The sequence below is a fragment of the Podarcis melisellensis genome, assembly GCF_964234715.1.
Source record: "Podarcis melisellensis genome assembly, chromosome: 3".
Taxonomy (NCBI): Eukaryota; Metazoa; Chordata; class Lepidosauria; order Squamata; family Lacertidae; genus Podarcis; species Podarcis melisellensis.
Genome location: NC_138530.1, coordinates 34,010,241 through 34,026,454, shown reverse-complemented (window position 1 = coordinate 34,026,454; position 16,214 = coordinate 34,010,241). Strand labels below are relative to the sequence as shown.

Here is a 16,214-nt window from a genome sequence, read left to right as displayed (position 1 = left end):
AAACAGACATTGATGACCAACTTACAGTACATTCCTTATACAATTCAGTATACCGAAGTATACCATGCATACACACACCTCATTGGGACTTTCTCCTATGGGTTAGGATTGTGCTTTTAATCTCTTGAGTTCTGTTTCCAAGCAACTTTTCCTAGCTGTCCTTGCAGCTGCTATGTCAGACTTGTTATCCTTAAGAAGTTGTAAAGCTGCCCTTACCAGTATTCACTCCATAAATTGTATCCTCGGCAACAGAACTGTGATAATCTCTGTGGTAAATAAATGAACAGGGGGCTTAACTCTTGAAGACAAAAACATGTTCAAGGTTCTAACCTTTGGATGCTTTTCTTTAAGAGTTTAGAACATGGGTAGGCAAACTAAGGCCCGGGGGCCGGATCCAGCCCAATCGCCTTCTAAACCTGGCCCATGGATAGTCCTGGAATCAGTGTGTTTTTACATGAGTAGAATGTGCCCTTTTATTTTAAATGCATCTCTTGGTTATTTGTGGGGCCTGCCTGGTGTTTTTACATGAGTAGAGTGTGGCCTTCTATTTAAAATGCATCTCTGGGTTATTTGTGGTGCATAGGAATTCATTCATATTCCCCCCCCCCCAAATATAGTCCAGCCCCCCACAAGGTCTGAGGGACTGGCCCCCTGCTGTGAAAAAGTTTGCTGACCCCTGGTTCTGCTGTCACTTCTGAGTATCCTTTCCTAGAGAACTTACCGGTAACTGTACAAAATAATAAGTTTCCTCAACCCAAGTTGGAAGCTAGCAGGGTGCCCAAGAGCTAGTATAGACTAGCAGCTGCTGGATGCAAGAGCTGTGAACCAGGAAGTCACCTGTTCACACGTTGCCTCTCCAATAATTCTTGGCAAGTCACTCCTTTACCAGTTTATGACCACTTGTTTATTTTGACGTATCTGTACCCTAGCAGTTTAAAAGTACGTCAAAGTGCAAGTAGATAAATAGGTACCGCTCCGGCGGGAAGGTAAACGGCGTTTCCGTGCGCTGCTCTGGTTCGCCAGAAGTGGCTTAGTCATGCTGGCCACGTCACCCAGAAGCTGTACGCCAGCTCCCTCAGCCAGTAAAGCAAGATGAGCTCCGCAACCCTAGAGTCGTCCGCGACTGGACCTAACGGTCAGGGGTCCCTTTACCTTTAGACCCTGTCTACTAATTGAAGTATTCACAGTATATCCGTATATATTTTATTTGTATATGTTTGTGCTCTGTATTCAGTGTACTCTCTGTGTGCGTACAATAAAATAAGACAGTGATGCGAAAGCTAGTGGAATGAGACAAAGATGTGTATAATTTTCCAACAAGTGCCATTTTGCCGTTGAATCTTCTGGCCTGAAACTGATTGTTGAAACAGCCAAATGTTAGTCGCTCGCATGCCAGGCCTTCTCAGTGGATTGCTGCTGCTGTCTCTCACAAGCTGGAGGAGTAAAATGTTAGAAGCCAGTACAGTGGTACCTCCGGTTGCAGACAGGATCCGTTCCAGAGGTCCGGCCGGATCCCGAGGTTTTCGCAACTGGAGGACCGTTTTTGCGTGTGTGTGCGTGGCAAAACCTGGTAAAATACTTCCAGGTTTGCTGCTTTCGCATCCCGAAGTTTACGTAACCAGAGGTGCTACTGTAATTAGATTTCCCAACTGCCCTACTCATATCAAGTTCAGTCACCCCTTGCCATTGGGTAGGATTGAGGCTTAATTACATCCTTGAATATTGTTCCTCTTAAAATCTGCTTCAGTACCTGCCATGAGTCAGCAGCTGTTTTGGATCCATGGCCATATTGTGAATTTTGAGTAAGTGCTATCACAAATGGCTGTCATGTGGGGCATGACATTCACAAAATGACAGCCGTAATGGTTCTGACCAGTCAGAAAAACACAAATTTCCTTTTAGAAGGAATCCTTCTCTCCTAGGACACAGAAAAGGAAACAAAAACAGAGACCCAGAGGAGGAAGAGAGAGAAATGCACAGCATAGACATAGCCAGGATTTATTGGGGTGGGGGGAGGACGATGGAACCAAGCTACCTGCGACTTGATTGGTCAGTTAGTTAAACATTTTTATTTATTTTCTTGATTTAGGGGGCAGCTGCCCCCCTCCTCCCTCCTGGCTATGCCCATGATGAACAGTCAGAGAAATAAACATGCTCCTTCTTTCTCCCCCTCCCCACGTCACTTCATTCTACGTCCGTTTGGTCTCATTGCTCTCCCTTGCCCTTTTCTGTCTTTTACAAGATACACTCTCAGTCTTTCTTTACTTTCTGCTTGGGTACTAAAGTCAGCCTAGAAAGGTTCATGGAGTTAAAAGAGGAAGTGAGCACTTCACCTCTATGCACACTTCCAGGCAGTGATTGCGAGCTCTAAGGAGTCATCTTGGGTGCAGTTGCATCTACAAACACCACATTGTGAATACCAAGTATGTAGCAATATAAAGAGAGGAAGTAGTTATGGAGTGGGAGGGAATTCTTTGCACATGTGAAAGTATTCTATACCTGGGTCAGTTATTGACCTGTGGTTAGGAAAGACATGGCTCTCTTGAGCATTTGAGGGAGGTCTTGTTTGATGGTTCCATAATATGATTAATATGCTATTTTTCTGCTGAGCAGTGTTCTGTTTGCTTGTGGGTTTTTTTTAAGTGGATTGTTTGCTGTATTGGGGTTTTCTTACAGACTAAATTATGAGGTACAGGTATTTTATTAAATACCTAAAGTACTACTGCTTTAGTTCCATCTGGCATAAATTATCTGTCTCATAATAAATTATTGAACATCTAGCCTGCGAATCAGCAGCCATACTTGAGATGGTTCATTGAAGATGTCTGGTCACTTTTGTAAAGCTGGTTATTTGAGATTGGGATCTACACAGTTTTATCTGATTTGGCTCTGACAAAATCTTCAGTTTTGAGGAAATATTTTAGTACTGCTACAAGTGAGCAATTGTTGGTTTTCTTGAAGGAATCATTTTGTTTTTCAAAGAGAAACTCCATTGTGAAACTGCTGAATCACAACATATCAAAAAGTTCCATTATGTTCATTTGGGGGTTCTGAATAGAGTGGTGGTTCACTGAGACCAGCGGTCATCAACATGCTGCTGTGGGTACTGTGGTGCTCTTGGGGTCATCACCTGGTGCCCACAAATCCTTGAGCCCCGCGCCCTCTGCCCTTTCGGTCATGGGAAGATACAATGGTACCTCGGGTTAAGAACTTAATTCGTTCTGGAGGTCTGTTTTTAACCTGAAACTGTTCTTAACCTGAAGCACCACTTTAGCTAATAGGGCCTGCCATGCCACTGTTGCGCGATTTCTGTTCTCATCCTGAAGCAAAGTTCTTAACCTGAGGTACTATTTCTGGGTTAGCGGAGTCTGTAACCTGAAGCATCTGTAACCCGAGGTACCCCGGTAGTTACCTTTTTCTTCCTTGAAAATACATAGAGCTGAAGGATGGAGTTGGAAGAAGCTTTCCCACTTCTTCTTTCGGCTCTATGAGCTTTTCAAAGCCAGATTACTTTCTCTGGATTTGACTTTTACCCAGATTGTGTGTGCATGAATCTCTTTGTGTCTGGAAGAAAGAAGGGAGTGGCGCCCATGACACTTGCTGGAGAATCCAAATGTGCCCACAGGCTTAAAATGTTTGTAACCTCTCCCCAGACAATTACTGGTGTTTTGAAGTATCATTTTGTGTATTTTAAGTTGTCATTGTATTGTCAGTGTACTTTTGTATACAATTGCCATTTAACGTCAACCTTTACCTCATAACTGAGAATCCCACTCCTTGTATCTGATGGAAATTTCAATTCTATAAAAGACATAGAAAGCTTATGCCATAATAAATTTTGTTAAATTTGAAGATGTTACAAAATACTTTGTGTTATTTACTGCAGGAAAAAAACAACCAGATACTCATTTTGAAGTTGGTTTTTGTGCTTGTAGTTCAGAATCTGACCTTTTCCTTTGCAGTTTCATTTGTCCCACTGCAACTATTTTTGCATCTAGAAGTATGAGAATCTTATGCCAATGTGCAAGATGAAGGAATCTATGTTTAGGTTATGTATAATTTTTACTAAAAGGTTTTACGATTTATTTTTTTGCTAACATTTACATGAGCATGGATCTCAGAGGTGAATGGATGAGCTCCTGTTAGAGAGGACAGAGCTTCCTCTGTTTTTGCTTCATCAGAGCCTGTCTATAGAGGGGCAAAGGCATCACTGAGACTATCTTGTCTATACTTTGGGAAGTTGGCAAAGATAGCAAAAACTCAAGCTGAGTTTCCTTCTGATCTGTAGAGGTAGTAGATATTAAATCCATTAATGCATGCAGCCAGAATGCATGTAGAACTGTGTGTTTAGTCTTTAGGCATCACAGTTTTTTCAGCTGTTTGAGATACAGGTTGAGGAACTAAAATAGTGTTCCTCAATTTGAAGACCTTTAGATGTTGTAGTCTATAATCAGTGATGTGGGGTGGAAATTTTTCTGTACAATAGATTCCATTTCTTGTTAATTTGTAGCAATGAATGAATGCCAGTTGAATAAATATCAGTCAAGCATGGCAGCTCCAGTTTTTTGCTTTGTTTACTAAATACAAGTAAAATGCTAAACTAGAGCATCAGAAAACTTTCTGGTGCCAACTGAACATTTTCTGATGTGAATTAACTCCTATGCAAATTACCCTGATTTGCATAGGCACATTTTCCAATTCTAAATGTTCTGGAAAACCCACATCACTAGCTACAACTCTGTCAGCTTTGGCTAGCATGGCCATCTTAGTAAAAAGGTAACTGGAAGGCACCACGTTGGGAAAGCCAAGTCTTTTAGATTAAATTGGGCTTCCTCATTTACTTGAGCTGCCTGAGAGGGCTGAAAGCAGATAAGTGCCTTCCTGGATGAGCTCCTCTGTGAGATTCTAGATTTACCTGGGAACAGGCTAGGCATCTTGGGCTTTAAAAGCAAGTAGCTCAGAAAATGCCCTCCAAGGGCCATAATCTAGCTTCTCCCATTTGCTTATAAAAGAGGATTTGCTAGGGCATTCGTTTGCTAAGGGCACCTTGAAAAGCGATCATGACAAGTGCTGTTTCTGTTTCCTGATTTCCCTAAGGATGTTGTAGATTAGTGTTGTGGAATTAAGAGGGCAAAAAGCCTTGGCCAAAGAGAAACTTGAGAATATTATTACAAGTGCCCCATGGTGTTACACATTGAAGATGGGGTTGCCAATCTGGTACTTTCTTTTAACATTTATGGGCAGGGGCCCCAGACTCTTTGGTATCATCCATGCATCCTAGGAATTTGTGAAGCAAAATGTACCTGTAGCTTTCTAAGCTATTTCTGTGAAATAAGCTAGACTACCTGATCCCACCTGTCAGTGTGAAGTAAAGTGAGTAAAGTCAGAGCTGTGATTGATAAGTGAGATGTTTGGACACAAAGCAATGGGAATCCCTGATGATCCGAAAGAGCTTCTATTTTCCTTTTTTGCTTTAGTGTACTTTCCCAGCTTCTGGCTTATTTTCCAGTCCTTGGAATCTTTGTCATTTGCCCTTCTCCCCCCACCCCAGGGTTCAGGATGCATCCTCTCTTTGGTGGGGTCCTCTGAGAACAAGTAGTCAGTAGAGGGTTTTTTGTTTTTTTTCCAAATGCTGCTACATGATGTGTAGGTGGATGTAAACTAATCCCCCTGCTACCACAAAAGGCAAATGTGAAAACTTGGCAAAGAGGCTTAGGCATGTTTCCTGCTGTGCCGGAGCTAAAAACCAGGGACTTTTTAAGAATTCACTCTATAGTTAACTTATACAATGTTACACATGTCCACTCAGAAGTAAGTCTTTGTGTTTAATGGACTTGGGTTTACAGTTTGTCTTGGGGGAAAACAGAATTCTTGCACCTCTAATGATCATCTGTCAGGCAGAAATTCAACAGACTATGCTTTTTCTTGCATTGCTGCTGTGCTGGACGTTAAAAAGACTGGAGGGTGTGTGTTTTGACAATAAATTTTAGACTTTTCAGTTCTCTTCCCCTGTGTTGTTAAATGTTTTCCCGTGCTCTTTTTCCTAGTACCTGTGCTCCCTTCTAAATTTATTAATGTGCTGCTATTTCATATCCTTGTCCTGGGCTAGTAGAGGAGACAGAGAGAGAATTTTGCACTGCCTTTAGGCCACTGCATAGCTTTGCTATGGAAGCTGGGGCTCAAATGAGTATGAGAGCCTTTATGCTGTATTAAAATGGGGCAATATTAGAGAAATCTGTGTAACTGCTGTTATGTCAGTGGCAATAGAGGTGAGCCGCATCATCACAAGTAGTCAGGTGAGAGATGTTTTTACAAATTTAGAATATAGTTTAGCAATGAGAAGCTGATTCATTTGTGAGATTCCTATGATGGTTCATAATAGAGTTAACAAACCGGCATGTTTTGCCAATACAGCAGTTTTCAATAAGTACAGGGGGAGGTTCGTACAGAATCTGGAGCAAATTATGGTAATTCACAGAAACAAAAATGTACTATGTGGAGAAGTTGGTATTAGTTTCTTTTGATCAACATATAGACTAAACAGTATTGTTTTCTACGGGTTATTTTTATGAGACCTTTTAAACGGGATCATTTCGTTAAGGAAACAGAATATAATTTGCTTAAAATTGTATTTCTGTACCCACTTTTTTCCAGGTAAGTCCCACTGAACTCACTGGAGTTTACTGTTCAGAAGGATTTCACTGTAGATACTAGATTCATAGAACTGTAGAGTTGGAAAGACCACCAAGGGTCATCTAGTCCACCTCTTCAATGCAGGAATCTCAACTAAAGCATCCATGACAGATGGCCATCCAACCTATGCTTCAAAATCTCCAAGGAAGGAAAGTCCACCACCTCTGTTCCACTGTCAAGCAGATCATTTCTTGGGAATTAAATAGTGGCCCTGAATTGCATATATTTTGTAGTTGGTTAGTATTTTTTTTTCCAAATTCAGATTTTAAACTTTTGAACAAATGACATGCCCTCCAACTTTCACTGTGACTTTGTACTCAGTGTGAAATGTTTTGGTTCAGTTTAAGGGGCTCTTGATAGATCTTAGAAAATTGTGATAGATCCCATATGGATCTACAATGTGCTTACCAGGTTGCCATTGGCTAGTGATGGGGGATAGAAAATTTTCTGTTGGTACATTTTTCCATGGAAAACTGAAGACTTTCTAAAAATGCATATAATAAATTACTGTAGTGCTAGTCAAAATGGATAGTTACATGATTGTAATCAAGTTTTGGAGAGTGTGCATCCATATATGTGTAATGAGTGTGCTCAAAATGTCATACTTGCATTTTCAGTGTCTTTATTCTTCCCCAAAATAAAAACAGTGTAAGGAAATGTAAGCTATTGATTTGACAAATCTTAAAATATTTGCATTAAAATACTATATTACAGCAACGGTTTTCCAGTTGAGTCTTTGATTTTGAAGATAACATTTAAACCACATAATATGTTATTCCCCCTGCCGTGAAATATTTCAGTGTAAATACCTCAGGTTATTAGAAACTTCTTGAGATATTGAGGAAGTCAAATTAATATGGAATACTTCTTAAAATTTTGTTTACAAAATAAAATGTAACCATGATCATTCAGATCCCAATCAACTTAGTAATTTAGTAAATCTAAACCAGAACTTTCTGGAAAACTCACACCATTGCTAGTAGTAACTGCATACTGTGATCTGGCAAGTGCCTGCCCTTCTCATAAAGAGATGAGATGGGTGGGACTCTTCATTTCAGCTGTTTTGCTGGGCTGGCATTTGGAAGCACTGGTTCGGGCTGGGGAAGCAATTTAGGTAGAACTGCATACAATAGTTCCCATTGGAAAATGTTCTGATGCCCTAGATTGATTTGACTTAGCATTTTCATTTTATATATGTTTAGTAAATTAAGCTAAAAACTTTGAAGCAGCCGAATTTGTTTCAAGTGGCATCCGTTGATTGTGAAATAATGGTAGACTGAACCTGGGTCCATGCGGCTCTTTTTCTTTCTCCCCAGTGCTGATCTGTGATTCATGGGAATTTATTGTTACTACCAAACTTACAAAACTGACAATTTTCTAGAGAAATTTTTCTGCCCCACGTCACTGCTTGCAAGCAGTAAGAATTTCTTAAGAGCCCCCTACTTGTGGGTGCCTATTTAGAGGGATTGAATTTCATATCAAACTCACAGCCTGAAAGAACAGTTTATTTACTGTTTTGTAGCTATAGCCACCAGAGCTTTTGGTAACAGCCATCTCAAAGTTTTTCTGATTAATTATAAATACATAGTTGAGAAGCGGGGAGACTGCTGAACAACACACTATGGTAATGCTCCTTAAGAAAAGTCTCATTATTTTTTTTCTACAAAAGCTGCAATTTCAGGGTCTGTGGATATGGCTGTGTAAACCCTTACCTTCCATTCTTTTGTGCAATTTTTCATGCCTATCACATCCATTATTCCCTAGTCAGCTGCGGCTGCTGCTTTAGGGGGTTGGGATGAGGGAATATATTGTAGTTGTCCAGGCAACCAGGCTGAAGCTTGCCGCACTGGAAATTTCATTAACTGACATTGCCAGGTGGCAAGATTTTTGCCCTGTTCAGAAATGAACACATATAGTTACACGTGATTAGTTGGAGCTGGGTAGGGATTGGGATGTCACAGTGTTACTATGAATGAGATATGCTTTCCCATCCATGTTCTGCTGTATATAGTGAGTTTTACAGAACAGCATCCAACTTGTTCCATCAGTGCAATGATTTTTCCTTGCACAATGCAACACCACCACCCCAGCAAAAATTAAAAATAAAAAAATTACTCTGGTTTCCGTCACCTCTCTGAAGCATTTCTGCAGTGAGGAGAAAGGAGGAAGTTCTGTTGTACAAGTGGAAATCCTTGTGCTGATGGAATACCTACATTCTTTTGGGAAGGTGTGTGCATGACTTCTGCCAGGTGCGAAAAGTGCACCACATTTCTGCTTTAGTCTTTACAGACAGAAAAAAAGCCATGACATAAAACCCAGCTAGTTTACTGTGTTCAGCTTTTACAAAAAAAGTAAGTTTCTTTGATACAACAGCAGTACAGTGGTACCTCGGGTTACATACGCTTCAGGTTACAGACTCCTCTAACCCAGAAATAGTGCTTCAGGTTAAGAACTTTGCTTCAGGATGAGAACAGAAATCGTGCTCCGGCAGCACGGTAGCAGCAGGAGGCCCCATTAGCTAAAGTGGTGCTTCAGGTTAAGTACAGTTTCATGTTAAGTACGGACCTCTGGAACGAATTAAGTACTTAACCCAAGGTACTACTGTATTTACTTTTTTGATAAACTCTTTTTGTACTTGAGGCCCAATTCTTTTCTTAACTTAAAGAGTAAGCCACCCTATTTTGTTTTCCACGGATTAATCTGGATATGTGACTCTTCATATTATGTAAAAGAAGAATTTGAAACTGCTAAAGTGAACTAAAGTGAATTAGTTTTAGGAGGGATCTTCCTCTTTGGTAAATGTTTTGTTACCTTGTTCTAATGAATGCATGCGTAGCTCCTTAAAATAATAATAATAAATAGTAATAGTCATAATAGGTTTTTTGTTTTCTTTCTGTTTCTTAGTGGGGAGGAAAATATGATTTATCTCTCACTGCCAAGAAAAAGAATCACTACTCTATGCCTCCCACCAACATGCTTGACTTGTGTTGTCTTTGCCATTTACTCTTATATCACCTATAGCCTAGTATTGGATTTTTATGTAAAAAATATTGAGCACAGGAGGGCCTATGTTCATACAGCTTTTCAGTAAATACTAGCTTTTGATTCATATGATAATTTAGTAGCTTTGGTTTGCTTTCCACTATTGGTGTTCTTACCCTTGGTTTGCCCTTAATTTTCTCTTGGTTTGCCCTTTGGGGATTGGCTTATTCGTAATATATATAGAGAGAGGGGGGGGTTCTATTCTTGTTTGGGCATCCATTTCCTTATGGTGTTTTGTATTTTGAGAGACTGTGTGTGCCTGAATAAACTCTTGGTTTTTTTGGATCTTGTTGCATCTTGATATTCTCACTGTTTTGTGTGTGTGTGCTATAGCATCTTATATGGGATTTATATTCTTTGATTGTAATAGGCCAATATATTGCATGTGTTATTTCTATATTTTGCTTCCAATTCATTCCCTTTCGGTGGGCAGGGGGAGTAGGTGTAATTGTAGTTTTGTTTTTATTTTTATTCACCTGTGGTTTTTTTGAGCTGATTCACCCTATCTCTTTTGTTTCGGGTGTCATTTATTTCTATCAACCATATGACTTCATGTGGAGTATGTTTTATTAGAACTTTTAGCATCATTGTTATAGTTTGGGTTATTTCTTGACTAGGTGAGAACTGTTGGCAAATAAATGAAGTATTCAGAAGACAAAATGAGGTAGTTATTTCAGTAAAATTATAATCTCATGCAGGGCAGACTGGTAGTGGTGCTGCTTGCCAGCATTGTCAAATATGTGAAGCAGTTATCAATAATTTATCACTTAAGTTCGCTTCATATGACTGAACTACTGCTGTATTTCAGATGATAAGGACAGGAATCTTGAATTGTGCCAGCTTTGAAGTGCTTATGATGCAAACAGAAATAGAAAACTGCCTTTGTGATGGACAATTGGATTATTTTAATAGTTGAGATTACAGTATATCGGTTAAGTTAGCTATCCGTTTAAGATGGGGACAGGCTTCACATGTATAAGTCTTTTTTGGAGGGGGGCGTCATTGATCTTCCCCATCTGTAATTTGAGATGCCATCTCACTGGGCCATGTCAAAGATAGCATGCTAGGATATTGAAGGTTAGGTGATAACATTTCTGGTTTTATGGTAGTTTTTGGAATTAATGTGACAAGCTTCCTTTACTATACAGTTTTTTTCCTTATCTTGCATCTGTCTCCTCAGAGTATGCTATGGGTAGTTTCCTAAGATTTTTGGCTAGCCAAATGAACTTTTATGGCAGCCAGGACCCTATTCCTCTCCTGCAGTTGGAGAGTATCAGCAGTTGGAGCTATGCAGAAAGGCCCTTTCTCCATGTGAGATAAATGTGGCTCAAACAGAACTTGCCCCCCTGGTTCTTGGGTCATCAAGCAATCCTAGTCAAGCTTGGAATGTAGAAGCATGCAAGGATGTTTCCTGTTCCATCATTCTCAATCTCTGCTTGCAGTGTTCTGATGGGGTTGCCAAAATGAAACCAGGGAGGCTCATTAGTATAACAGTTTTCAAACCAATAAGGTCATATGACAGATCTGTACTCTTAAAGCTTATTCTCTTTTATTTGGACACCCAGTAAGTTCTTGATGGCAAACATTGTACATTGAGCAAATTTTTATACCCTCTGCAGATAATAACAGAATGATGAACCATAGTGTGCATTAAAAGTGAATGCCTACTTTATTATCGATCAATGGATATGGCCCAATTCAGACAAAGCATTTTACTATAAACTTAATAGCTGGATAAATGTTAACCTGGGAAAGGTGCAGAGAGAAGAAATGGCATGGTGCATTTGAAACAGCACAACCGGACGCCTTCATCTGCCCCAGCTGCAACAAGATATGTCTCTCCCATATCAGTCTTTACAGCTACAACAGGCACTGTAACCTTTGAACCGTTTGACTTCATCCCAAAAGGCACACTCCTCCATTGCCTCCCAAGACGGACAGATGCCAACCATATGCTTAAACACATTTTGGTTTAATGCGCTTTATAAATGCTGAGGAAGGCAAGGGCTTACTATTTGAAACACACTGTTTTCCTTGACAGATTTTCATAGACCTGAATTTATCATTTGTCTTTCAGTGCGAGGATGTCGTCCAGGAAAGATTGTGCAGATGACAGAGGCCGAAGTTCGGGGCTTGTGTATAAAATCACGAGAAATCTTTCTTAGCCAGCCCATACTTCTGGAGCTAGAGGCACCGCTGAAGATCTGTGGTATGTGGTGATTAATGTTGTATACTAAAGAAGCAAAGCTTTTAACCTGCAAAATAATGTTTGCCGAATGTTGCTATGTATTCAAAATATGTAAACAGTAAAGAGAAGCAAAACCATTTAACATGAAAAGATAGCCTGCTTATCCTACTAAAATGTGGTAATTTCGTACACTTTTACTACATTGAGTGATTTATATCCTAAATACTCCTGCCAAGTCTTAAGCTAATTCAAAACCTGCTGTACAAAGAAATACTGTATTTAATTTAGTTCCTATATTATTAAAGTAATTTAGGAGACAAGACTTAAGTGCTAAAACACTTCATATTTTCACAGTTATTTTTCAGCCTACTTGTGCATTCTTTTTTGGGTAAGAACCAAAAAGGGGAGTGTCTTGCCTTTTGATGTGAAGGTCAAGAATGCTTGCTAAACAACTTTAGGCTTTGGGAGGAATGGCAACATGCCACTGCAGTTGCACTCTGAATGCCTTCGTTTGCCTGAATCAGCATTCAACAGGAAGAGTTCTGCCATCACTAGCTGAGCTTCAACTCTTTGAGAGGCTGGAAGATTTCAGAGGGACAGTACAGACTAGAAAAGCAAATGCAGTTGCATCTGGGCTTAGTTTAGTTTAAATAGTACTTTATTAGCAGGTTTAAAAGCATTTGAGTGTTTCTAAGTGCATTCAAATGATAGGTTAAAAACAGATGTTTTTATCATTTGAATGCACTTAGAAACACTCACAAACTGATTTGTAATTGAAGTATTTTTTTACTATTATTTGATATTTTTATCCTGCCCTTCCTCCCCAAAAGAGCTCATCAAAATAATAACACAATATAATTAAACATTACAATTAAACTGCTAAAACACTTTTTAAAGAATATGTACAATTCCTAGCTCCTAAACGCATTTCAGACCAGTGGTATGTTTACTGTAGAGCTAAGTCCTAGAAAAAGGCATTGCCATTTATTTTTAAGGCACCAGCATGCTGCTCCTATTTCATTTATTTTAGTTGCTTATGGTGCTGTTCTGTGAAGTATAAATCTATTTTTGTATTTGATTTTTTAATATGTAATGCTTTTTATGTTGAAGAGAACATTTTGTTCTTCTGTTAATTATTCTGTTTTTAATGCGTACTTGGTATTAGATCTTAATTTGTAATATTTTATTTTGTAATGTTTTGGTTGATGCTTTTAAGGTAGATTGTAGAGCACTTAGCAATTTAAAAAATTGGTATAAAAATGATTTTAAATAGTAATAAAGCCCTATTCTTTGCAAAATCTTGGTAATATTAAAGCCTGCAATATAGCAATAACTTTTTGTGTGCAGCATGATAAAAACTAGTAGTTAATATGCAAAGATGTAGAAGCAATAACAGCTGTCCACATGGAGATTACAAGATAGTAGGAAGTCAGTACAATTTCCTGACTGTTAGTAGCAGCATAGGAATGTGTGAGTGGTACTATTATAAAAAGTGTCTACAACAAGCATATGAAAAATGTAGCATGCCTTGAGGCCAAGAAGGTATCCGTGATTTATTTAAATACTTCAGGTTGTATCCAGCTAACTTCTACTTAGAATAGACCCAATGGAATCGATGGTCCTAAATTAGTCAAGTCCATTAATTTCAATGGGCCTACTCTAAGTAGGCTATCCTTGGATACAACTGTTAAACTTCTTAAAAAGTGCAACAGTATAAAATCTTCCATTTTCAAGGTGAAAAGTAAACTAGGAGAATGCTTGCCACCACCCAAAAAAATGTGGCAAAGAGCCTGTTAAACGGTACATCTTTAATAACTGTATTGCACTGATCCTATAGGATCTGAACTGGCTTCCTGTACATAACTGGTTGGATTTCAGAGTGTTAATAATATCTTGCAAAGCCCTAAAAGCTTGGTGCGAGGGTATGTGAGAGAATGTTTTCCCCATTTTGTCCTGACTGGTCATTAAAATCTACCTAGAAGTGTGTGTTGGTGTTCATCCTCCCTGTCTCCCCTTTGGAAGCTGGTGGGGGGATGTTGGGGAGGGCCTTTTTCACTGCAGCACCCTAGTTATTGAACAGCTTCCCCTCAGAGGCTTGGGAGATAATAGTGGTCTTTTTGATGACCAGTTAAAACCTGACTGTTTGCATAGGTTTTTGGCTCATATAATTTTAGCTTGCAGATCTGCCTGGTGGTTTACTCATTGTTGATGGTTGTTTTATGATATATTATATTGTATTAAAAGGTTTATGTAATGTATACTCTGCCCTAAGAACTTGTAATAGAGGGTGGAAGAGAAATATTTTCATAAACTTAGGTTGTATCAAATGTTAGTCACATACAGTGGTACCTCGGGTTACAAATGCTTCTGGTTACAGACGCTTCAGGTTACAGACTCCACTAACCCAGAAATAGTACCTCAGGTTAAGAGCTTTGCTTCAGGATGAGAACAGAAATTGCATAGCAGCGGCGCGGTGGCAGCGGGAGGCCCCATTAGCTGAAGTGTTGCTTCAGGTTAAGAACGGACCTCCAGAACAAATTAAGTTCTTAACCCGAGGTACCACTGTACAGAGTACGCCTATTGAAATTAATGGACATAACGAAGTGGAATTGAGGAAACAACCCCCTTAGTATTTTACCATCAAAGCAGAGTATATGTTTTGGTTTTTACTACCAACTGTGGGTTTTCTTCTAATAATAATTTCTTCTAATAATTGTTTCATAAATATATCTGCAATCTTAATTTTCGTAGGTGACATCCATGGTCAATATACAGATTTGCTTCGATTGTTTGAGTATGGGGGATTTCCACCTGAAGCCAACTATCTATTTCTGGGGGATTATGTGGATAGAGGCAAACAATCCTTGGAAACCATCTGCTTATTACTTGCATATAAAATCAAATATCCAGAGAATTTTTTCCTCCTGAGGGGAAACCATGAGTGTGCTAGTATTAATCGCATCTATGGATTCTATGATGAATGTAAGTAGAGTCTTATATACATGTTTCTAGTAGTTACCCTTTTTATGACATGCTTTGAAACTTGTAGAAAAATTCACTTAACAATATTGAATTAATACTATTTTATGTTTCTCTTTAAACTTGTGAAATAACCTCTGAATTGCCTTTGCATTCAGCAGTTACTTAAATAAAGATGGCACTCTTTTTGAATGGTCAGACTACTGTATGTAATGTGATTAAATAAATTGCTGCTCTTCTAATCCCACCAGGTAAACGGCGGTTTAATATCAAGCTCTGGAAGACATTTACAGACTGTTTTAATTGCCTGCCTATTGCAGCCATTGTAGATGAGAAGATTTTCTGCTGCCATGGAGGTAAGCAGAACACACCTTTCATAACAGTTAAATTACTTGTTTCTTCAAAGTTTGGACAAAAGTCCAACCAATGAGTTTTCTTGTCCCTTACCTCTTAACTAATATCAAATAAAGTGAATTTGAAATGCATTATATGCCAGCATCTAGAATATCATTGGTTTCCCATAATCTAGCCAGAGAAATCTTGATGAATGAGCATATACAGCTTGCCAGCAGGGTATAGCAGTTTGATTAATTTTTTATAGTCCTGAAGAAGGCAGAGGTTATAGATTTGAAGTGATGGGTATGTTGACCTCTGGGTCTTTTGACTCATTTTAGTGTTCAGTTTTAAATACTGGTCCTTTATCATTTGGCCTTCCCTCATTCTTCAGGCTCATTACAAAGATTGTGGTGATCTTAGATAGCATTTTCAAGGCAACAGAGCATACATCCGTACCTCTTGGCTATCATTAAGGACATCAGCATAGGAAAATAGCCTACAGAGGAATTGATGAAGGATGTGAGAAGCCTCAAGGAAGCAAAACTTCCTGCTGAGCAGGAATTTTAAGTTACTTAATTCCATCTCAGGGATTTGCAGCACCCACATGACCACATCACTAAGTGGTCCTGTCCTTCAAGAAGGAAGTGCATTTACTAGCCCAGCTCAACCGTATTGGAGCCTACTATGGGTAGTGCCTCTGGTCATTTTCCTGGGTCCTCGGAGGATTCTCAACCATTGGATAGAATGCAACGGCCATATCTGAAAGAGAAACGGTATCCCTATTTCAGTCTGTTAACCGCAAAAATAGAACCATATCCTCAAGAGATCATGCTTCTATTTTGCTAGGTAGAAAGGTGCATCTCTTTGAGACAATAATATATTGGTATGAACAATCAGGAAGCCAGCTGGCTCAAAGGGAAACGAACGTTGGAGAGTAAACCATAACCCAATATTTCATTCAGAGTTTGAGCATTTG

General features: G+C 39.1%; 1 protein-coding gene across 1 annotated transcript in view; it reads left to right on the top strand.

Annotated features, from left to right (window-relative positions):
- The window catches only part of PPP1CB (protein phosphatase 1 catalytic subunit beta), a 31,399-nt gene that overhangs the window by 6,900 nt on the left and 8,285 nt on the right, over positions 1–16,214 (top strand). The window contains exons 2-4 of the mRNA XM_081904329.1: positions 11,813–11,944; positions 14,675–14,905; positions 15,154–15,258. Coding sequence (XP_081760455.1) covers positions 11,813–11,944; positions 14,675–14,905; positions 15,154–15,258 — 468 coding nt within the window. The remainder of the gene's footprint in view (positions 1–11,812; positions 11,945–14,674; positions 14,906–15,153; positions 15,259–16,214) is intronic.